The 24,754-nt window shown below is 43.6% G+C and overlaps 1 protein-coding gene across 1 annotated transcript in view; it reads left to right on the top strand.

The window, feature by feature from the left end:
• The first annotated feature begins 5,783 nt into the window (after positions 1-5,783).
• Positions 5,784-24,754, top strand: part of LOC133355511 (leucine-rich repeats and immunoglobulin-like domains protein 3) — a 114,696-nt gene continuing 95,725 nt past the window's right edge. The window contains 1 exon segment of the mRNA XM_061572836.1: positions 5,784-6,478. Coding sequence (XP_061428820.1) covers positions 6,210-6,478 — 269 coding nt within the window. The 5' untranslated portion in view covers positions 5,784-6,209.

Here is a 24,754-nt window from a genome sequence, read left to right as displayed (position 1 = left end):
AAATGGAGCTGAGCATTTTTTTGATGTATTCGACAAAATCTCTTTTCAAAATAGTGTGCAATGTTGTTAATAATAACAACAATAATTGACATCTCTGTTTCATTTCACTCCTGTGGTGTAATGGTAGGTACACTGGAGTTAGAATGACGGGTCCTCCGGTTTTCCCCTCCAGATTTAGAATCAACATGCATTGAGAGAATTTGGCTGCTATACATTACCACGCGATAAGCCACTTCATTGCGCTATCGTTCGTCGCCAGGTTGCTTCTGGAAAAAGAGCTGTATAGCTAAATGTAACATCAAAAACTGATAGTTAGTTTTTTTCTTCTTGGTTCTTTCGGTAAAGTCACGTAGAAGGGAAGTAATAAAATAATAAAAATAAAACATAATAAAATAAAATAATATAATAATAATATAATAATATAATATAATAAATAGTTAGTTATTCGGTCGTCTGTTTGATCACATGACGGGCAAGAATAGCTATTACCCACTGCTTATGTCCGCCTAGCAGTCTAAATGTGTACTTCACAGCCTATCTGTAGGTCGTGTGTGGTGGGGGGGGGAAGTCTGGGCAGGCCAGTGTGGGGTGCCACGATGGCGAAATGTTTACTCCCTCGCCTGGTATGCAGGAGTATTGTGGTTTAGATCCCTACCCTGACGTCTGTACATTTGGAGTTTGCGTGTCTCTCTCTCTCACCGCGGTTGCGTGGATTTTTTTTTCTCCGGGTCCTCCGGTTTTTTCCTCTACATTTAGAAACACGCGTTCAGAGTGTTTGGTTGCTATACATTATTGCTTCGTTGAGCCATCATTTGTGGCCAGGTCGCTTCTGTGAGCCTTACCTGGGAAAAAAAATAGTTGAATCAGTTTCGTTAGATTAGTGAGTTTCGTTAGCACACATCCCCGCTGGAGGGGGCTCTCTATGGCTCCGCAGAGTCAAGGTCTTTCCACGAGCAGTGGCGTAGCAAGACATTGGGGAGCGAAAGTTTCACCTCCTTTCTTGGCTGCTTCCTGTCACTGCTCTGATGGTCACTCGCCAGCCATTGCTTCCAGGTTTCATCAGCGGGTGATGAAGCAAGGCCTAAATGTGTCCACTGCCTTCACGTGGGGATCTGTCTAAGGCACGTCAATGAAGTATCTTGTTTGCTCTACAGTTGCTCATCAAACCCAAATGGGCACAAATCACATCTCGTCATGCAGAATCGCCACGACTGCTGCATGTCCTCTATTCCAACTCAGCCGCCGTCCAAAATCAACCTCTCAGCAGGAGCAACGGAGGCTGGAGTTCAAATATCAACCGACGTGTCAGATATGTCACAATCACAAACACGTTCAGTGGTTTGTTCACACTGTCATAATTCACACACCTGTCACACTATTGCGGCTTTATTCTCTGATACGTTTCAATTGTTGTTACACACTCAAAAGACTGTGCAAGTTGTCCAGGGGATCTGCAATATATTATCATGGAGAGTGTTTGCCTGCGATACATTTCCACGTGACAAGCCACTTCGTTGAGCTATCATTTGGGGCCAGATCGCTTCTGAAAAAAGAGTTATATCGCTCAGTGGGCCTTACCCGGTAAAACAATAAAAACATTTCATATAATAGTAAAATCCGAAGAGAAATGGGTGGAAGTCATGACCCACTAACTAAACGACGTTCATGAAAGTCATACTCACTTAAGTATTTTAACTATTGTAATACATCATTATTACAAGTCTCTGTAGGCGTTGAAATACTTAGGTTACAATAACACGTAGGATACAGAATTATTAAAAGTTTATCTTCATGTATTGAAACACCGTCATATATTTTTCCTAACATAATTTCTTTATTCAGTGTATTTTATTTGTTTTTCAAACATGTTTCTTGTCAAACCAAACACATAATGTTGTCAATCTAACGCAAAATTTACCATGAATATGTGTAATCAGCACATGTTTTTGCAGCAATAGTAATCTAAGGTGCACAATGGAAAAGTGTGCCCTACAACAACCACAATCTAAATGTACATACAGCATCTTACATGCCACCGGTTACACTACTGTTATGTACGTATACGAATATAGGCAAAGTGATGTACTATGCAGTGTGCTGACGTTCTGCTTCACTCAGTTATTCATGTAAACGGTTAAAGTGGAGCACTGGAACTACTTTCTCATGCCACTGTTGGCAGAAGGGCCTCCACACCAGAGGGAGCTCTAGACATTCCCTCTAGACATTCCCTCTAGAGATTCCCTCTACAGCAGTGGTTCTTAACTTTTTTTTCTGCAGCCTTGCACCCTCTTCGGTTCTCAATCGTGAAAAAAAGTACAATGTTAATAAATACATAGAGGGTTTCATGAAATAAAGTAGTAGTAATATTCTTGGTTCTTTCGGTAAAGTCACGTAGAAGGGAAATAATAAAATAAAATTATATATTGTTGTATATATTTTATTATTTCCCTTCTACGTGACGTTACCGAAAGAACCAAGAATATGAATCCCTGCAGTCACGAAAGCTTTAAATCAAAATTTAAAGTAGTAACTCGCATGCTCGTGCTTAAATGTGTGTTTCGATTATTTACCTTCCAAAAAAATCTGCTCATGTCTCGCCACATCTTTCACCCCAAGGGTGGTGCGTGCACCCCAGCTTAAGAATCACTGTTCTGAAGGATGTTTAGGCCTACTCCTCCACATCGGCCAGACGTCTTGGAAGACGTGGACGCACCCGCACTTTACCCTGTCGCGAATTCATGAGGACTGCTCGGTGGATAGAGGCGGGGGGGGGGGGGGCGGTTAAGAAAAAGCAAATTGTCTCAAGTCGAACCGGCGACCTCTGGATTTTCAGTCCATTGCTAACAGTTACACCACAACAGCATTCCTCTTATTCCGCAAAGCGCCATTTACTAAAGTTGTACACATTGTAAAAAAAAAACGACTTGCTAACAGGATATATATTTTTAAAAGTATTTATCCTCTACATTGTGTTGAATGCATTCAGGATGCAGTGAATACATTTGAGGTCAAATTATCCTACACATGAAGGATTCCAACCAATTTAGAGATGGTGCTAATCGGCTGGCAACTGTGAAACCAATACAATTAATCACAGCACACAACGTAGCCTTTTCACAATTTATCTTTTGGAGAGCAGTTAGAAATGAACCACATTCAAATTAAAACGTGACAATTTGGATTTGATTATTTTCTTTGCTCTCCCAAACGTTTTAATGGCAATCCATTGCTACCGCACATCAATACTCTGACAACATCGCCAACTGCAAACTAATAGCAGTGCACAAAAAGCAGTGGACATTAATCGAGAATGCAAAGCAGGGAAATTGGACGCACGCTAATGGCACATCCAACCCCAATATAATTGTAGATGCATAGCCTGTTGTGGATTCACTCTTCAACACACCAGTGGGCTAAAGTAGTGACCTATTTGTCTTTTGTTAACGTGACACTTTTTTTTACTGATTGGCCGTGTCGGGTGGTGGAGGGTTACGACACATTTATAAATAATGCGATCTAACCCAAAAACGTTCATTGGCAGTGTTCAAATATATACAAAGTCTCCCCGGATAGCCTGACCAGACTGTTGGGGCAAGTGCTGTTAGCGTGCACCCAATGAAGGCCGGCACGGCACACGAGGGGGTGGGATGGCCAACACCACGCCCGGCCGCCTTTGTCTCCCCAGTGGTGATGTTTACACACCGCACCAGGTACTCATTTGAGACTGAGTCGACTTACGGGGAGGCCCAGGACCGGTTCAAATAATCGTCACTGGGTGTTGGCCGTGAGCGGGAATCGAACTCGGGTCGCCAGGTGCATAGCGCTAACCGCTACACCACCGCTCCCCTCAACAGATACAATCACTGTTGGAGGGACACAACTGGAATACATGATGACATAAAGAGACAAGAGGATGGAGTGCGTTCAGTAAATTATATATGACAATGAAAGGAAACATACCATTGCATATGAATTACCTCCTTTGACATGCAGAAAATAAATGCGTACGCTGGTAAATGAAACAACACATGCACAATAGCAATACGTACATTTTAATTTTCACGCTATAATTGAAGGCTGAAAAATTGAACGAACTAATGGCATAGTCAACTGTAAAATAGATGGAAACGCATACATTATATATTGGATATCATACAATGCTAGGCAAAATTACAAATACAAAATATAAGAAAAATCAATGTGCACAACAGTACAGTAAGGTTTCGATTTAAAGCTTTCGTGACTGCAGGGATTCATCTTCTTGGTTCTTTCGGTAAAGTCACGTAGAATGGGAATAATAAAATAATAAAAATAAAACACAATAAAATAATATATTATAATTATATTATTTTATTATATTATTATATTACTGTATGTTTTATTTTTATTATTTTATTATTTCCATTTTACGTGACTTTACCGAAAGAACCAAGAAGATGAGTACAGTAAGGTGTTACTTGTAAATCACATCCAATAAAAAACAATAACGCTGCCTTTTTTTACTTTATTTTGTTTTATTTACAGTATTTCATACAAATGTACAATATTTATTATTCATGAGTTTAACAATGCTTTCCTTTTTTGGTTTACTATAACACAAGTTATAACACTGACCACATGTTCAATACAAATTAAGTTCTGAGATACGAATAAATCAGCTCATGAACGGACCTCAAGAACGTTAGCCCCGTTCAGAAGTCGAAGACTGCATGCACACTGAATCTGAGTTGCAAAGAACAAGCAGAGCGCACGTTATACGAATCCACGATAAATAAAGATACTGGATGAATATGGAAAATAAGAGAACATGGAACGATTGAAGACGTCATAGAAAGCCATGGGGAAATGAAATCAGCCCTAGAATAAACCCTCTTACCACCGAATGAAAACTAAGCTGTGTACTCAAATGCGAAGTTATATCAAGGGCTTTATTTCTCATGGAATATTTCCCGGCGCTTACCAACTCCCAGCCCTGCGACTAAAATATTTTCCCACAACTCCAGAAGAGATCTGGTTGATATTGCGCGCACCTGAGTTCAGATGCTGGTTGGGCAGTTGACTCAACCCATTCGTCAGGATGCATACGAAAACCACGTTGCAGGGCAATCATTCGCGGTTGTCCGAAGAACATAACTCGGCCCCGCCATACGGAATGTGGAATGTCCACCGACCGGCCTCTGCGGGCACGTGGAGAAAGCGGGGAGGGGGGGGGGGTTGCTTAAAACGCCCGACAAGCACGCATCGATGCTCGTCGTTTGACCGGGCTGAGCTGACGAAGAGCTCACTTCGAAATATATTCTTAGGTTTTTTCGGTAAAGTCACGTAGGTAAAACATCAAAATTAATGAAAATAAAATAAAACAAAAAATCACGACGTTTCGGAGGCAACGTCGTGATTTTTTTTGTTTTATTTTATTTTCATTAATTTTGATGTTTTACCTACGTGACTTTACCGAAAAAACCTAAGAATATGATTCCTTGCAGTCACGAAAGCTTCAAATCTAGACTCACTTCGAAACTTTTCCCAGCGTATTCTTAACGCGAGACAGCAGCGCAGCAAGTAGGAGCGTGCGGCAACACGCGCTAAGTGTGCGGTGCGGGCAAGCCTCAATGCACGACTCACCCACCCACCCACTCCCCACCCTCTCGTGTGTCAAGCCGGCAGGCGGTACCACGGCCGCCTGCTCCCACCCCCTGGCTCACTCACGGGCAAGCGGCCTCCAGAGGACACGCCGCAGTGGATGGAGGGGAGGAGTGGAGTTGAGACGTGGGTGGGTGGCTTCTTGTGTGAGTGGGTGGGGTGGGGGGGTAAGGATTTGGCAGCGAGCTCGGGAAGTTGTGAGTGCGAGTTGGCCGGGACACAACAACAACAACAAATCGTCAAACGGAGAAATCGCCGCCGCCGGACTCATCGGCACTTGCATAGGCAGACAAGACAGCCACAGCAGCAGCAGCAACAGCAGTAGCGGCAGTAGCCCCGATACAGCCACCCACTCCTCCTCCTCCAATGCCGGCTGAAGAGCGCCCTCGGCCCGTCCGGCCGTGAGAAAAGTTGCGCAAACTCCTGCGGGCTGTCAAGTGTGAAGTTTCATCTTCGGCCCCCGCCGCCGCCGCCTCTTCTTCGTCTTCGTCATCCTCCGCTCGGGTAGAGGTGTCTCCCTCCCTCCCTCCATCCCTCCATCCTCCCTCTACTCATCCTCCCCGCTCGCCATGGCGAGGAGAGCGCGGGGAGACTGCGGCCAGCGCCGCGGTGTGCGTTGGACGATGGTGCCGGTGCCGGTGCTGCTGGTGCTGCTGGTGGTGCTGCTGGTGATGGTGCTGACGATGGGGGTGGTGGGGGTGGTGGGGGTGGTGCACGCGTGCCCCGAGTCGTGCCGCTGCAGGGACGCGCACGCGGACTGCGCTGCTGCTGCTGCCGCGGGGCTGCCGCTCTCAGTGATGAAGCTCATGCAGCAGCTCCCGGCGGGGACAGAGCACGTGTGAGTTGGGGGGGGGGGCAGGTTGGTGGGGGGGGGCAGGTTGGTGGGGGGGGGCAGGTTGGTGGGGGGGGCAGGTTGGTGGGGGGGCAGGTTGGTGGGGGGGGCAGGTTGGTGGGGGGGGCAGGTTGGTGGGGGGGGGGGCAGGTTGGTGGGGGGGGGGGCAGGTTGGTGGGGGGGGCAGGTTGGTGGGGGGGGGCAGGTTGGTGGGGGGGGGGCAGGTTGGTGGGGGGGGGGCAGGTTGGTGGGGGGGGGGGCAGGTTGGTGGGGGGGGCAGGTTGGTGGGGGGGCAGGTGGTGGTGGGGGGGGGGGCAGGTTGGTGGTGGTGGGGGGGGGGGCTGCCACACGTGTAGACACACTTGCCATGTGGACTCTGGTAGCAGCATCATTCGTGTTGTATAGTCTGCTGGAAAGATCCCAATCAGACTACTGTGTGTGTGTGTTTACACTGCAGGAGAAATCCGATGAGCTATAAAGCTCTTTCTCACAGATGTCCGGTAGGGACGGGTCAAGGCGTTACAACAGCAAACAGTTCAAAAAGCACGAGTGGGGTGAAAAGTCTAGGAAAGGTAAACACACCACTTTTTTAAAAGTGCACGAAACTATTTTTTTTATCTTAACAGGTAAAGCTCACTGAGCTATTCGCTTCTTCTTGCAAGAAGCGACCTGCCTACAGATGATAACTCAACCAAGTTGGGAGGGGTGGGGGGCAACGCTATCGTGGGGGGTCTATGGGGAGGTGGGAGGGGGGGGCTATGTACGCATGTTGCTGTACATGATTACACACAGGTGCTTAGAAGGTGGGGGGGGGGGTGCCCAAGGTGGTTGGATCTATGCTTGGCAAGTGTGGTCAATGCTCGCCACGATATCGATTAAGATGCGTCCCGACCTATACTGCGCTTGTGTGTCCACCGCTCCACGTGAACTCTGTAAAACACTCTTGCTCACTCCACATTATGTTGACGGTTGGAGTAGACTATAGTCTGGGGTCGAACGATTAATCGATTTCAAATCGAAACGCGCAATTTGAAACAATGCGATTAGAAATCGCAAAAGGCTGCGATTTTTGCGATTTTAAAAGTCCTATTACTTTGTTATTGGAATTTTCTATTTTGTATTATTATAACTTTATTTAACTTAACAATTGTTCTACGCTTGATTGTTCCATTTAAATTAAAACCTTATAATAAATACATGTTGGAAGCAATTCATACCTTTTAAGTTTTCATCCATGCATTAGAATATATAGAGCAGTTCATATGTGATGGTATCATGTGGTAATGCTCCATCACATGTTTTAAATCTATTACACAGTGAATATTGAACTGAAGCTTGACTTAAACAAATTTAATCGCAAATCAAATCTCAATCGCAATATCTGTCAGAAAAAAATGGCAATTCGATATTTCCCCCAAATCGTTCAGCCCTTGACTCTACTACAACATGCGCCTGCTATTAAGAAGAGTACGTTGATACAGCACTTGTGTGCATATCATCATCATCATCGTTCGCTGTCATCTGTCTGCTTACCGATCCAGTGAGCAGAGATAACCACGTCGTGTTAAACGGTTGGCAGAAACATGACACCATATCAGTGGAGAGGGGGGCTTTTGTATATACATCGGACAATTATTGAACGCGGATCAATGGAAATGCAAAGCACGGGTGCATTGACTGACCTAAATATACATACGCTTTCTAGTCCGACACACTGCCACTGTATTATGTAGTCGTACACAATGCCTGTCATGAGAACGTGAACGCGTGCATTACATATACCGCGTAATTCGCATGCTTAACTGCTCACATACGGAATTCACACCCACACACCTATTAAAATACAACAATATAGTGTGCTATTCGGCGATTCTGCGTCGGCGGTATAGTGCACTAGCACATATATAACAAAGCAAGCATAACACGAAGGCTTTCGCGACTAATATAGTAGCCATAAGCGGGGGTTTTTGGGTCAGATCGCATCAATATAAATGTGTCATTAAACCCGCCACAAATTTGGCCGTCGCCTGATGATGCCACTTGCAATCACTGGTGAAACGTCGTACTCGAATTGTAAATGCTGTGGGTTTATTCTCCAACACAGCCGGTGTGCTGTACTCGTAACGAATTAGCGTGTTTGGTTTACGTGACAAACCGTGATAATTGGCTGTGTCGGGTGGTGACGGGTTTAACGACACATTTATATTTACACAATCTAGCCCCCCCCCCCAACAAAACCTCTTTTGTCATCAAGGCATTTGTTATCTGTCGAGTTAGCTCGCAATTGACTTAGGATCTGTAAGCAGGAGATGATAACTTCCCACACTCGCTCGAGTTGGAGCCCACTTTGGCTTTTTTTTTATTAGCGGCATGCATATTTAAATTTATTCGAGTGCAGTGCAAACACACACACACATAGTTTAACAATGCATAAACCTATTTTAGGTATCCACTGTATGTTGAACTTCTTTCACACCGTACGTAGCCAATCGCACAAATCATAGGTGCGGGGGATGGACAACAAACTCGTAGCATTGATACATATTCACATTCATAACTTAAAATAGACATTTATTATGACACAGTAATATAATACACACGTGATAATGTATATATATCTTTAATGTTACGCACACTCAGACAACAACAATACTTGATGAAGAAAATGCCCAGGGACTTCTTAATACTTTGACAAATTCACTCAAACACTTGATATTAACGTAGCTTAAACACACACATTGGAGACACAGCACGGATTATTGAAGCCATCAGCTAGCAACAATCGGAGCAACAAAGCAGCAATTCATTATCACGTGGCAGCTGTTCGGGTGAGAGATGGGAACCCAGACTCATGATCGAGATAGGATATTAAAGTTATTGGAAGAATGTAATGCAGATATCGAGAAGGGCAAAAAAAAAACATCCATATAGGCCTAGGAATCGGACATCTTTTGTCTTTTAAAGAGAAATTTCCAGCAGATGTCACACTTTAAGGAGTAAACTGCACACGTTATGGACCAGATGATATACACACTGTATATATATTCATCATTACTGAGGACGTCATCAGAGAAGTGTGGTTAACTGGTGAAACACAGCTCTGAGGCTGGTTCACAACATGTTTTACACGCCTGAAATGCCTCAAAATTACGGAACGATGTCACATTAATTCTTCTGTTCCAAAAAAGTATTTCAAAACCCACACAGTATCAGCATAATAGTGCGACACACAAGCACGCGTTGTATGATTAGTACCATTAACGAAAACTCACCATCACACACCCATAATAGCATTCTTAATAGGAGTAATCAATGAGAGGTCATAGGATCATTGTAGTACTTAAACAAGAAATTGTGTTTTGATTATTGATTGCAGGAATCAAAATAACATCTAAATAATTAATAACAGGAATACAAAGATACATCCCCATGTAGCCTTAATTAGACTATTGGGGCAAGTGCTATTTGCGAGCACATATGAAGGCCGGCGCCAGTGCTGATATTTATAAATTGCACCAGGTACTCATTTAAGACTGAGTTGACCTAGGGGAGGCCCAGGACCGGTTTAAAGATTTGCCACTGTTATTTGACCATGAGTGGGAATTGAACTCGTGTCGGCAGGTTCATAACACTACGTTATAATCCAAGCCTATTGAAAAATAATCCGAAAATGCTTTTACTAATACATCACTACATTAGTAATAACTGTAAAGCATTGGGGGAAAAAACTAATTTGAGAAAGAGTAATATCTTATTAATACGATATTTGAAAACTAAAAAAAATGTATAATAAATACGTAATTGAGCCAAAAGTATCAGTCATAGAGTATAATGAAGTCATAAATCACTTTATATGACGATCATAGTTCAAATATTTACTTTAATTCTAGTGAGCCTCTTAATAACATTATGACAATAATATGGACGCAGTGCAGGCTAATGCATTATTAGATACCACGTTTGCTAAATTCGTTAATTTTTGCATTTACCGGTAACCTAATGCAAAGAGCGCTCAAAACGGTTACCGTTATGCCGCACATACAGAAATATCTAGATCAATAAAACGCACACATGTACACATATGTTTTAATCGAAGACGGAAGGGAGATGCAGCAGTGTTAACGGTCAAATAGCTCATCGAACTTACGATCCAGATGTCGCTAGTTCGATTCCATCTCCTGGCAATGACCTCCAAATGTATCTGTGAGAATGTATTATTGTACTTTACAATTTGTTTCTATTGTATGTACTCTCAGGGGTTCATGTAATAATAATAATTCATATTTATAATGCGAATTTCATCCAAGGATCCCAATGTATGTTGAAGTTATTTCTCACCGCGCCGTACGTAGCCAACCAAATGCAGCGGCCACTTTTACATTTAATCCATCGTTATGAAAGGGAATCCATACTTGAATCGAGACCATGACCGTGGCACGTGACAATTCATAGAATCGCCAGAGGGGAGGTGCAGATCGTTGGAAACCCTTAATCGGTGCACCCCGATCTCGCATCTACACGTGTGGCAAGCAAGGTCACGGCAGGTTGATTCGCTGATCAGGTACATTGGACTGGGACAAAGGTCCCCCTGTATAGCCTTAACAGGCTGTTGGGGCAAGTGCTGTTAGCGAGCACCTATGAAGGCCAGAACGGCACACGAGGAGATGGGTGGCCAGCACCACGCCCGGCCGCCTTTGTCTCTCCAGTGGCGATGTTTTTACGCACCGCACCAGGTACTCAGTTGAGGCTGAGTCGACCTAGGGGAGGCCCATGACTGGTTCAGATAATCGTCACTGGTGTTGACCGCGAGCGGGAATCGAACTCGGGTCGCTAGGTTCGTAGCGTAGCGCACCAACCGCTAAACTACTACTGGACACACGCACACAGACGTGTGCTGTAAATCAAGCCTCTTTCTCAGTCTGCACTGTTTTCTCAGTTGGAGATGCATGGGTTGCCGGTGTTGCTATTGCTCCGTTTGCCGATTGCTCTAGAGCAGTGGTCCTTAACTTTGGCTGCAGCCTGCACCCCCTTGGTTCTCAATCGTAAAACAAAAAAAGTAGCGTGTTAATACAGAGGGTTTGATGAAACAAAGTAGTTGTATTTTTCGATTTAAAGCTTTCGTGACTGCAGGGATTCATCTTCTTGGTTTTTCGGTAAAGTCACGTAGAAGGGAAGTAATAAAATGTTTTATTTTTATTCTTTTATTACTTCCCTTCTACGTGACTTTACCGAAAAAACCAAGAAGATGAAAAGTAGTTGTATTTACGTGCCCGTCCTTCATTTGTGTTTTCGATTATTTGCCTTCTAAAAAAAAATCTGGACATGTCTCGCACCCCCCAGGGGATGCGTGCACTCCAGGTTAAGAACAACTGGGATAGAGGCCTTTCCGTGTTTGGGCTCCCCGTTTGCTCTCATTGCTGTGGACAGATCTTACAATTAAATACCACGGAAGAGTCCATGGTTATGTTGCTGCACGCGTGTGCTGCGGCAAGCGTGAAGTTCTCCACCGAAACCTTTTTGAGAAACCACCTCCCCACGTGATGAACAAAAGGCACGCACGTACACAAGAGACAGTTCCCGTGGTGTCTTTCACCTCCCAAAGTGTAAGCTTCATGCGATGGTCTTCTGGGTTTTTTACGGGGCTATGTAGTAAAATGGGAACGTCCAACAACGATTGTGGCGATTATTTGTTAAAACGTCAGGTTTAAAAATAACTAACTAAATGCAGTTCTTGATTTGAAGCTTTCGTGACTGCAGGAATCCATACTCTTTGGTTCATTCGGTAAAGTCACTACGTGCAGTTTTCTTGTTCTTAATTACAAAGTATTAAAATGATGCTTAAGAAATTTAAAGCAAATGCACGAATAATAGTGATACGGAATATGTAAACAAATTAACAGATCTGTTAAGGGGCCTTTAACAGATGCACGAGTATGTCAGAGAAGATATCTTGAGCTTGCATTTAATAAGCGAGTTGGATGATTAAGTACGATATCGACAGTGAGACTAAAGTTGTCCTCGACACTGTGAGAGATGACACTTTGCTGGTGCAAGTGGTAAGCAATTGGGCTCCTGAGCACCATCGTGGAGAGGTAATTCGTTGTTTTTATTGCTATAGCTATTATCAAGCTATTACTTATGTAAGTGGATCTACCAACGTGCAAATAAGGTTTAAAAAAATAGACAGACGATGTTTTTGTCGGCCAGGTGGCTCTGCTGTTGAGCAAGCTGCTCGCAACTGGGAAAGTTGCAAGGTCAAACCCCGGGTGGTGATCCACTCATTGAACATCCCTCAATACAATCAGAACCACGCAGTGGGGAGGTGGACGGTGGTTGTCCTATGGATAGACTCACCCTCACTATAAGGTCGTAGAATGTCCATCACGAGACGAGCACGCTCTCAATGATCATTTGACTTAGGTAGTAGGTGGGGCGCTGTGGTGGTGAGATGTTAACTTCCTCGCCTGGTTTACAGGTATACAGGAGGTCGTGGGTTCGATCCCGACTCTGACGCCTGCTGTATATTTAGAGTTTGCATGTCTTCTGTATATTTGGAGTTTGCGTGTCTTTCTCACCCCGTGGTCGCGTGGATTTTTCTCCGGGTCCTCCGGTTTTTCCTCTCCACGTTTAGAATCAACATCACGCGTTTAGAGTATCTGGCTGCTATACATTTCCTCATGAGCTGTCATTTGTGATAGCCGGTCGCGTCTGAAAAAAGAGCTCTATATAGTTCAGTGGGCCTTACCTGCTAAAATAAAAAAAAAATTGTTAGTTTTAATATGTGATTAGAGTGTTTAGAAATTTCTTCGTAGCTGAGCATATCGTACGTGTGGGTAAGGAATGGTAGTTTTAGACCAGTGGCGCAAAACAAGAGAGTACAACTTGCATCGCCATGGACATTTACTGTACAGTGCTCCGTGTCAGCTGGTCAGCGATAGGGGGGGGGGGGGTACAATCGTCGTAGATGAGCTCAGACAGCCAAGTCGGAGTGAGGCCACGGAGGATATTGAAGACAATGGGGGCTTAAGCAGGTGATGCACATTTGTATGGAAGGCCAGGTCTCGGGGATTGGTATAATCTGCGGGGTGCCTTTTGCAGCTCCGAATCAGGAATCCAACAGCAGTGTTTGTGGACCACTGAACTTTGGCAATCCATGGATTGAAGGAGATTTCGATTTTCGATCAAGCTAATTTGAGAAATCCTACCGGGCATTCAACTCGTGAAATTACATCACTGGGTTGGTGACATGAACCCAAGGCTCTTTAAGGGTCTCGCTTGGCGGCTTCCGACACTATCATTGGCAAAGTAAAGAGCACACGCCTCGTGATTATTTTCGATAAGCGGTGAACGTCCAAAAAAGCCAACAATGATTTGTACTGCGGCATTACAATGATTTGTAATGCGTCATTACATTGATGTGTAATGCGTCATTACAAATCGTTTTGGGTGTGTGTGCTGTTCTTAAAACGCGGGTTAAAAAACGTATGGTTTGACGTTGTTCACCGAGATATTTTTTTGTTCTCCGACATCTAGGAAAATGGCTCTTTTTAAATATTTTATATTAAGTTCACTTGCTTGCTTGCTTGCGCGCTTACGACCGTGCAAATATTTCGGTCGTTTTTTAACCCACTTCCCGTGATCCAATCGAGCTGACATTTTGCACACAGACTCGTTGTGCGTGACAATTTATTTTCGTGAAAATAGTTAAAAAATTTTTTCCACTTTTTAGAATTTTTTTTTTTCATATTTAATTTAAAATACCAATGTGATAAAAATGAAACTCTTACTCAAGAAAAACAGAAATGAATAATGAAATAAAACCGATGCCACGCATATAAAGGATTTATAGTGAAAAACTTTGTTTTTACGGGTTAATTTTTTGTTTTTTCGGTTGCAGACCCCTTGGTTCCAGCAACTCGGATACACACGCACAAAATGTCGCGCATGACTCTCAGCCTGCATTGGCAACATACTGTGAGCTCCCACGACGGGGCTTAATACGCGATTCGTCTCTTTAAAGATTGTACACCTTGGGAGTATTTTTGGCAATGTGGACTTGCAACCATTGTGTGTGTGCGCGCGCGCGTGTGTGTGTGCAGAACAATGGGTATTGTTTAAGGCAATCGTTTAATTGTCGACGCATTCTTATACTTGATTTTTTTTTCGTTACCGTCATCCCTTGCGGTCACAATTTGGCGTGAGTACACGTCAAGCGTTTGTGGATTTGGGTTCAGCAGGTAAATATAAAAGGTGGCCGTGTCTTGAGCGGCGGTTCTTAAACTTTACTGCAGCCTTGCACCCCTTTGGTGCTCATTCGTTAAAATGTGTTTGTTTATGTTAATAACTACATCGGGTTTGATGAAACAAAGTAAAGTTGTACTTACGTGCCCTTGCTTCATTTGTCTTTTAAATTATTTACCTTCTAAAGAAATCTAGGGGTTAATTAATTGGGGCGGGTGGGGGGAGGGTCATAAGACATCTGGACCACGCCGTATCGCAGAGTTTCCCGAACTCGAGTCCACGTGACCTACCGCCTTTTGTCTTTCCCCATTTACCAATTTACCCCTCCCCGTTCAAATACAAACGAATCCGTTCCGCGCCGCCGCACGCGCCCGATGATTGTTAAACTCGTCCCACGTGTCGCGCCAATGCACTTCACGCTCGCTGCCCGCATGAATAGAGCCGCTTGGCATTGAGGATCGAGATTATTTTAGCGTGCATGTGGGCACACGTGCTGAGATTGGTGCGCGTGTACACACGTGTTCCACGGGACGCAGACAGACTTAATTGCCATGAACAGCTGGATAAGCCCAGACTCTTTGCTTGTGCTGCACTTTATTTCATTGTTTAGGCAATGAAGGGCCACAATACACAAGCACCAATTGGCTTTTAATTGTTGTGGCTTTTCCGAGGCTAATTAACTTGGATTAGTACCCAAAAATATCAAGTGTTTTTGCGCTTTAATTTTGTGGTTATTAAATGCTTGACCTGCTTGACCCGTCCACGTAACATCTGTGCCATGAAAACCACGCCACGTTGTTTGAATGTTGTAACCTCGTGTAACTGGAGCTTAAAAAGAACCACTTCAGGATATATATTTTTTTTCAGTGAAAGCAAGAGTTGTGTGGCTTTCAATTAGAGGGCATTGACTGACAAAATTAAGTAGTAACATTCACCAGATGTGTTTGGATACGCACCACAATGGCGACTCGAAAACGATAAGATGTGACTTTTTACATCTAAATATTGTGCACAGCTTTAATGGTTACTCCACCTGGGAGACCATGTGTGGATGGTACACAATAATAACAATGGGTAAATCGGAGTTGGCTGGGTGATTCAGAGATCTATTGCACATTACTGAGCCGGCTTCGTTCAAGTCGCATTTTGAAATCCTGGGCTCCCATCTCAGATGAAAGCCTTGTTCCCTTAGTGCAGTGACTTTAATAAGGCAGGTAGGTGAATTTACAGCATGCCTGTCGCGGTTCTGCAGAGCCTCTCCCATGGGGTTTCTGGTTGTGCCGTGTGTTGTTTCGACATGATGTCCGACGTTTCGCTTCCAGAAATGTTTAGTTTTAATACATAGAAATTATGTACGTGTTGTACGGTATTCATATAGAATAGAAAGTGGAGCTGTTTCAGATTTTCCTCGATATATACTTTCTGGGACATTGTATTTGAGCCATTGCTTAGAGGAACAATTAATTGACTTTGTTGTTCTTGAACAACATTTGGCATTACTACCCTAGACAGCCGCGGTTTTCTGGTACATCTATTAAACATAATCAACGTTTTTGGGTTTAGATCGCGTTATTTATAAATGTGTCGTAACCCTCCACCACCCGACACGGCCAATCAGTAAAAAAGTGTCACGTTGACAAAAGACAAATAGTTCACTGCTTTAGCTCACCGGTGTGTTGAAGCGTGAAACCACAACATTTACAATTTGAGTACGACATTTCGCTGGTAATTGCATCCAGCATCATCGGGCAGTTCGTGGGCTAAAGCAGTGAACTATTTGTCTTTTGTCAACGTGACACTTTTTTACTGATTGTCCGTGTCGGGTGGTGGAGGGTTACGACACATTTATAAATAACGCGATCTAAACCCAAAAACGTTGATTATGAATAATATTGGTCGCGAAAGCCTACGTGTTAAATTGATCTATTAAACACTCGCCGAGGCTGGCAGGCCGCACGAGAGGTGACGTGCCGAGCACCACGCCCGACCGCCTTTGTCTCCCCGGCGCTATGGTGCACGAATCGTTCCCGGTACTTGCTTGTGACCGTTTCTACCTCGTGGCGGCTGCTGCCATCAAGGGGTGGGGAATTGAACTCTGGTCGCCAGGGTTGGAGCGCAGCGTGTGCATCGCCGTGCCACCTTTCACCGCGCGTTCACATACACGCGCCACACAATTGGGCAAATACTCTTTGGTTCTTTGGGTAAAGTCACGTAGGTATAAAATGAATTAATCACGACGTTTCGGGCGCAACACAAGTGCCCGTCATCAGGACTGATTAATTTATTTAATTTTATACCTACGTGACTTTACCGAAAGAACCAAAGAGTATGGATTCCTGCAGTCACGAAAACTTCAAATATGGATTGAATTCGGCAAATCTTGGCCCACGGATTTCTACATTTTAGGGAAATCATTTTGGTGATACTGCTGCTGCTGTCGCCATGTTGGCTATGTGGTGCACAAGCGCAAGTACCATCAAAAAATGCAACACGTTCTTCAGTGACGTTGTCTTTAATTAAATACAAAATAGTAAAGCAGCGCTTTGGGTAATGGCCTTAGTTCACACCACAGAGATGCGAGAGCGGTAGAGTGGATAAGTTGGAGATGGAACTTTATATACTTTCGGGAGGCTGATAAGATTTACATGATTTAAAAAAATATTATCCCGATTAACTGTTTTTTTGCATAACCCATTGTGTGATGCTGCAGTCTATGTATACAGAGGCTCCCATATAAATTACCCGAATATTGCTTTCGCGCTTTTTTACCCGTATGAGTTAAGCACCGCGTGTCACTGAGTCATACCCTAATTGATTTTGTTGAATAAAAACTAAAGTTAATTGTAGTAATTCTAATTAGAATTTTAATTAAAGAGACTTGGGGTGCCACGTGAATGCATCGGCTCATCGTTGTTACAATAGTTTGAGTCATATCACGTGATGAATGCTAATCGTTGACCGTGCCAGAGCTGCATGCGTGTGGCACGCTCTTGCTATGTTCTTGTTTAAAGGTAAACCATGAAACGGGAGGATGAGAGAGGGTGCCTGGCGGAACCCATGTGGACTAGAGTTGTGTTTTATAATCGCCTTGCGTTAAGAATCAGACTCATTATTTATAATGGAGGAATCCGATGCGCTGTAAAGCTCCTTTTCACAGATGTTCAGTATGGACAGGTCAGGAAGTTACAACAAACAATACAAAAACTAAGTATAGGAAAGGTAAACACATCATTAAACTCCCCCCCCCCCCTTAAAACGAAACGACTTTTTTTAAATTGTATCTGGTAAAGCCCACGGAACTCGTGACTTATTTTTCAGAATCGACGTGGCCATCACGAATTATAGCTCGGCGAAGTGGCTTATCACGCGTGAAAAGGGGGACTGTTATGCAGCAGTAGTTCAGGCACAACACACCGTTATTTATGCATTAAAAACAACCTTTCTGAATGATAGAAGTGGCAATTATGCTAGTTGATTTTTTTTCCCCAAAGGATATTAGGTACACATAAACATTTTTTCTGTTTTTATTCAAAACATTGTGATTTAACTGTATATTTTGAGAAAATGACTACTGCCAAAATTGCTTAATTCTGTAATAAACCCACTCGTCTTGGAAACCTAACAGAAGCTTGATTACAGAATATTCTTTGGCAGGAACGTTGGTGGGGGAAAAATAACTTAACTCCATCAACAACGGGTCAGTATCAGGTTTTGTTCAAACGGTACACTTAATTTCAGTTGGATACCAACAAGGTCCAAAAAGTTCTGGTCATGAAACTGGGTAAACCTTGGCGTGATATGTTACCTTCAGCTGAACGTTGAATGTACCCAGTTAAAAATATATATAAATTTGAAATATCTTGAAAAAAAATCTTAAATTGGAGCTTTCGTGACTGCAGGAATTACTCTTTGGTTCTTTCGGTAAAGTCACGTATAAAGATAAAATAATACATTAAATAATAGCATACGACGTTTCGATTGCAACACAAGCAATCATCATCAGGTATAAATGAAATAGCAACAAAAATCTAACCAGAAAACTATAGACGGACATATAAACAGACAGACATCACCAAGATACATAGAGAGAGAGGCACAGAGAGCCTATGTGTTACTCTCTCCTCTCTGTGCCTATGTGTTACTCTCTCTCTATGTATCTTGATGATATCTGTCTGTTTATATGTCTGTCTGTAGTCTTCTGGTTAGATTTTTGTTGCTATTTCATTTATACCTGATGATGATTGCTTGTGTTGCAATCGAAACGTCGTATGCTATTATTTAATTTATTATTTTATCTTTATACGTGACTTTACCGAAAGAACCAAAGAGTATCTTAAAAAAAATTAAATAAAACCCACGTAGGCGCATATCCTGCACCATTTTGTGTATCGCAGTTGTCAAACGGTGCAGGTTGCATGTCCGAGCACTGTGTGTGTTTGCGAGCTGGCTTATCATAGGAGCTCGGTTCAATTCCAATCGCCCGCCTATTAATTTTACGGGGAATTTCTAAAGCATGCCACCTGCTACACGGTGCTATGTAAAAAAAAAACTCCGTCTAAATGTTACCAGTGCCAAGGTCATTGTTACTGTATGTCAGTGTTACACAGCGGCTCAGAGCCCAAATGTAGAATTATCCGGAACTAAATTTCAAAAAGGCAAATAACTACCGCTAAAGAAGTGTTGCATAGTTATTTATCCTCGCATTACAAATTATAAAATGCTATTTCAATTGGTTTAGATTTGCTTAATCAACACGCCGCGTGAGAGCCAGGCCTCTCTCAGAGTCTCACTTTCTTTGATGAAGAAATTTTTTATTGAACGCTACTTGTTTGCATACTCGGTCTTGTACACAGGTTCACACATTCCTTGATGAAGCAATGAAACATAACAACATTCCCTTTAAAGGTTTGCAGAATTGTTGTTATAAACACACATCATCATCGTCATCAGCCACTGCTAGTTGAAGACCTGCCCAAGCCGTCACTATCCCTAACGATTATGTCATATGACAATCTACCCAACACCTGGGCACGAGCTGACTTCATTGCGCTATCTCCGAGATGGATCTTGTCAGACAAGTTCCATCCCTTGGCTGTTGCCGCATCATTATCCTTGACCACCAGACATCATCCCTCTGAGCCCCGCGTATCCTGCGAGACGCTAACTACCTCGCCTGGTTATACGGGAGGTACCTGGGTTCGATCCCGACCCTGACGCCTGTATATTTTCATTTTGCATGTCTCTCTCACCCGTGGATGGGTGGATTTTCTCCGGGTCCTCTGGGTTGTTCCCTCCATGTTTAAAATCGATGTGCGTTTAGAGTATTGGGCTGCTTTCAATTCCCACGTGATAAGCAACTTCGTTGAGCGATCATTCGTGGCCAGGTCGCTTCTGAAAAGTAGCAACATAGCTCAGTAGGCCTTATCTGGTGAAATAAAAAAAAAGTTTAGTTTGGTTATATATTTTTCAAACAATATGAATTATGTCATGGACCTGTATAAATACTATAAACTGTGTGGATTTTTTTCAATCGAGAGAAAATAATAATCCAGGTTTCAGTGGTTCACATGCGGCTCTGGTTTGGAGAGCGAGAGTTAAAGTGCATAGGGGTGAGTTTACGCCCCTTTTATGGAGATGTTTAATGCAAACAGAGCTTGTTTCTGGACCTGTGGCAACATTAGGGGGGGGGGGGGGGTAGGCTGCTAACACGGCGCGTGAGAGCCAGGCCTCTCTCAGAGTCTCACTTTGTTGTTTGAACCCGGAATGTCTCGCTGCACGTGAACTTGTATTTACAAAAGGCATGTGTGCTTACCTTACAAGAGACTAAAAAAAAGTACAAGTGCGGTGTTTGACCCAACTCGGCCAGTTTTGTGCCGCCTTTTCTGACGTTTTATTTTAGACTTTATTCCTCGTTTATCTGTGTGGTTTGTTTTGCTCCATTCTGAAACCACCTCCCCCCCCCTATGAGGAATTATTTAAAAAAAAGCCTCCGCTTTAATAAAAAAAAGATACAAAAATTTTGAATGTCACCGAAGATGTGATCTTATCTGCAGATGATACATGGCACATGAGTTATACACCCGTACTGTGACGTAGTGTGGTGTTGTGATTTAATGTTTCACGTCATTCATTTGGTAGTGGAACAGATTAGTTGCTGCTGCGTGGGTGGTGGTGTACAAGCACAAATAGCAACAACAAAAAACGTCAAGATATTCATCAATAACACTGTGACCTCAAATAGAAAACACACACACGCACATATATAACAGATGCCGTTTGGGGAAATGGTCCTTCGTAGCACATTCATGTGGCAGTGTTATTGACGAATGTGCTTTTTGTTATTCATTAGTTGGTGAATTAGCTGACGTTAGTTCACGGACACAGTTTGCATTGCTTCATAGCTGCCGACCTCATTCATTTGCGCTGACCTTTTCAGCAAGGTACCTCTGTGGAGAGAACGCGTGCGTCAGTGGTAATGGAATCCACGCAATACAATGGAGATGTGAAATGGAAAAAGTGAATGTCGTCTGTTCAACTTCATTAAGCGCCAAGCCACCGGGGGAGTGGCGGGGAGATGAGTGGGAACGATGCCAGGCCATCCACACGTGGATTTCGATAATCACGTGCTGATGAAAATCAAATCAGTGTTCCGTTACCAGTACGCCTATCGATGTGTTATTAATTTGCCGCTACTAAAGCATTTTGTTTTTTGCGGTGAAAGTTTCACGATGGAGCATATTTTATGCAGTTATCCCCTTTAAAAAAAAATCATTCCGTGAAATTTTCAGTGGAATCCACCATAGTAACATTGTCAATATGTGTTTTTTTTTAAACGCACTGATCTCGACACGAGGACTTTGTAACGTGAGTTTGCGGACCAAATTACACTGAAAACGCCCAATCACATTGGGCACTGAAAGTCAAGCAGGGTTGAGCTTAGGGGCTGAAATGGGCGAGCCCAGTGGGGCTTAGCAGGTGAAACGGCCGTGCTGAGTGTCGTCTCTTCCACACCGCGAACACTCATTTATAATTGAATTGGCCAAACATCAAAAATTGTTGGACCCTCCTCAACAAGAGCCCGGAGACAACTCGGCGACACTTTCCTTTGTTAAGTGATTGGCAGTTTTCCACGTGACGTACCTTTTATTCTGTTGAAGACAAATGGTACAGAGATCACTGGCAATAGGCAACGGTATCCTTAAAATAAAATAGCAGGTGATCATTTGTATGAAGTAGCTTATTTTTTAGAATGTACTGTGCATTGTATTGATTCTAGATTTGAAGACAAGTTCACCTGAAGACGGAAGCTTGTGTTGCCTCCGAAACGTCGTGATTTTATTGTTTTTATTTTTTATTTTTTATTAATTTTTATTTCATTTTTACCTACGTGACTTTACCGAAAAAACTAAGAGTATACATTGTATTGATGTTTAAACATTGTATATGATCCGAATATCGACGATCCTACCGAATACCACACAGTGGCCATCAATGTCGGGCCACAGGCATCGCGAGAGTGGATATGAAGCGTGCCTATCTCTCGAGCATTGCTTTATTCGGACGCAGCAGCGGATCGGAGTTCCGCAAAACCTTTTCCCGAAACAAATTAATTGGATTTGAGTCTGCTATCGCAGTAACGCGGTGCAGCTCAAGGGAGATACTTCTTGTTTCTTTGTCACGCACTCGTGTGAGTTTGGGGGTGGGCCCCCTTGAGGCCTTCTTTGAATTTAAGACAGTTTCAAATGGGGCAGCGACATGTTCACGCTCAACTCTGACATTTTAAATGTGCGCTGCGATTTGATGGGAATGAAGAGCCTCATAGTTCCCACTGTGTGCCAGCTGCCTCCGTAGCCAGAATGAGCTCTCTTTTTGGCTCGAGTGGGTGAACTTTTATGGGGTTTTAACTCTCTGATTGATTAGGGTTGCTGCTTTACAAGATATGGTATAAATGTTGAACGTTTAAAAGTTAGAACGAGTGCTGCTTTAACAGTTGCTCACGTTCGATCGCACATGTGCTCGTGATGAGCGGCAGTGTTGGCACGCTGCCCTGCGAACCTGGTGTAACGAGTTCGATTGCCGCTGACGGTCAACACCAGTGGCCATTATATGAACCGATCCTGGGTCTCCTCTAGGTCGACTCAGCAACGACGAGAAGCTGGTGCGGTGTGTAAACATCGCCACTGGCAGACAAAGGCGGCCTTACCTGGTGCTGGCCACTCACCCCCTTGTGTGCCGTGTCGGCCTTCGTAGGTGCTACTCGATAACAGCACTTGCCTCAACAGACTGTTAAGGCTCTATGGGGGATCTTTGTCTTGTGAGTGACAGCAGACAGACAGGACGTATATATTTCCACAATACTGTACTATTTATAACCAGGAGAAATGGCGTAGGTGCCCTGTTAGGAGTATTGCCGGCCTGATTGCAGTGTTGGAAAAAAGTTGCATCTCTGCCAACTTTATAACAACAACAAAATGTCAAATTGGGAAGATAAAAGTATTAGATTTGGTCTTCCTCCGAAAAACTATTGCGCACCTCCGATTGGCACGGTTGGCTATGTACGGTGTGAAAGAAGTTCAACATACACAATTCCATATGATGGAAAAGTTACGAGTTTGGTGGGTAAGCAGTGGCACTGCGGTGTAGGGCACTGCACTATGAACACTGATAACCTCAGCTCCATTCCCGATGTCGATAGAACAATCTGAATTTGTTATGCACTCCTCTTCGCCTTTGCGCATGGACCAGCGTGGTGAAGTATGGTACAATACCTCCACAACAGCATGGCGTGTGAAGGCCTTTGTCACGCTGTGATTAGACCAAGGCCTGTATTTTAATATTGTCGATATGAATTAGGACTATATTTGCCATGTTGTATGCGTATGTATTTATGTTGAATTTTTTTCTCACCGTACACAGACAACCGTGCTAAATCGGAGTTGCGAAATTGTTACATGTTATACTTATATATAATTGTAAGTTAACAGAAATACTGTATAATGTAATTAATGGCATGAGTGGTACGATTTCAAGCCAGTGCATTGGCCTGCTATTGAAACGAATGCAGTGCTGTGTAATGTCTGTTGGTCTAATGAAATGACACCAGTGGTACAGTACCGGGTGCCATTCCTACATAAATAAGATGGCTTTTGAAGGGAGCCCAGCTGGCATGGATTGTAGCACTAGGGATTTCTCACTGCCAACCTGTCTGGCATGAGTTCTTGGCAAGCTTGTCAGAACCAAAAAACAACTTGTGCCGTCATTTTGAGGAAGTGCAAAGCCCTTCTTAATTGCGTATAGATACTGCATTTCATAAATACGCTTTGGCACTTGTACGAGTGGACTCGATACGAACCCGCAGCGTACAAAAGGGGGTGCCCCTTTTTTGAAATCGTACATTTTAATGAAAATTTACGAGTTCAGTTTGAAAACAAAATCACTCTGCCACCTTTGTTATTTTGAGCGTACCGGAGTAACATTTGCCTCTCGTTTCGTTTCTTTATCTTCCAACGAGTCAGAGTTTGTTAGTATCAAAATTAGGGAAGCATGTGTTTGTCTTGAAACAAATTCAAACGGAATCTTGGAAAACTGATGGGTAGCTGTCAGGGGAGATAAAATATATCAATTTGAACGTCGGCTCAAAGCCACGACCAAAAGTTCGTGCTGCCCCAACGGGCGAGCGAGCGAGCGTTCTGCCACGAGGTCGAACCGGCAAGTCTCCGGATTGCAGCCTCCCCCGCCCCCTGAGAGTGGGTCAGACGATGGGTGCCCCCCCCCCGCCGCAGCGCCGTGCCCTATCCTGAATTTAACTTGAACCGTCCCAGAGTTTGTCCGAGGCCCTAAGGGGCCATCCATTGAGTACGTACTCATTGGAGGGGGGAGAGGTTAACTAACTCAAATGCGTACGCTTGCGTATGGGGGAGTTTACTGGCAATTTACGTACGCATAGGAAACGGAGGGGGGGCTGGTGGTGGTGAAGCCTTGATAATAATTTGTCTATATTGGCCTTCAAATGAGCCACAGTTGAGTTTCTTCAGCTGTCAG

This window comes from Lethenteron reissneri, chromosome 51, assembly GCF_015708825.2.
Source record: "Lethenteron reissneri isolate LAM-NWPU_2019-01 chromosome 51, ASM1570882v1, whole genome shotgun sequence".
NCBI classification, from domain to species: domain Eukaryota; kingdom Metazoa; phylum Chordata; class Hyperoartia; order Petromyzontiformes; family Petromyzontidae; genus Lethenteron; species Lethenteron reissneri.
Note: the sequence above shows the minus strand (reverse complement) of the source record. Positions and strands in the feature narration are given on the sequence as shown.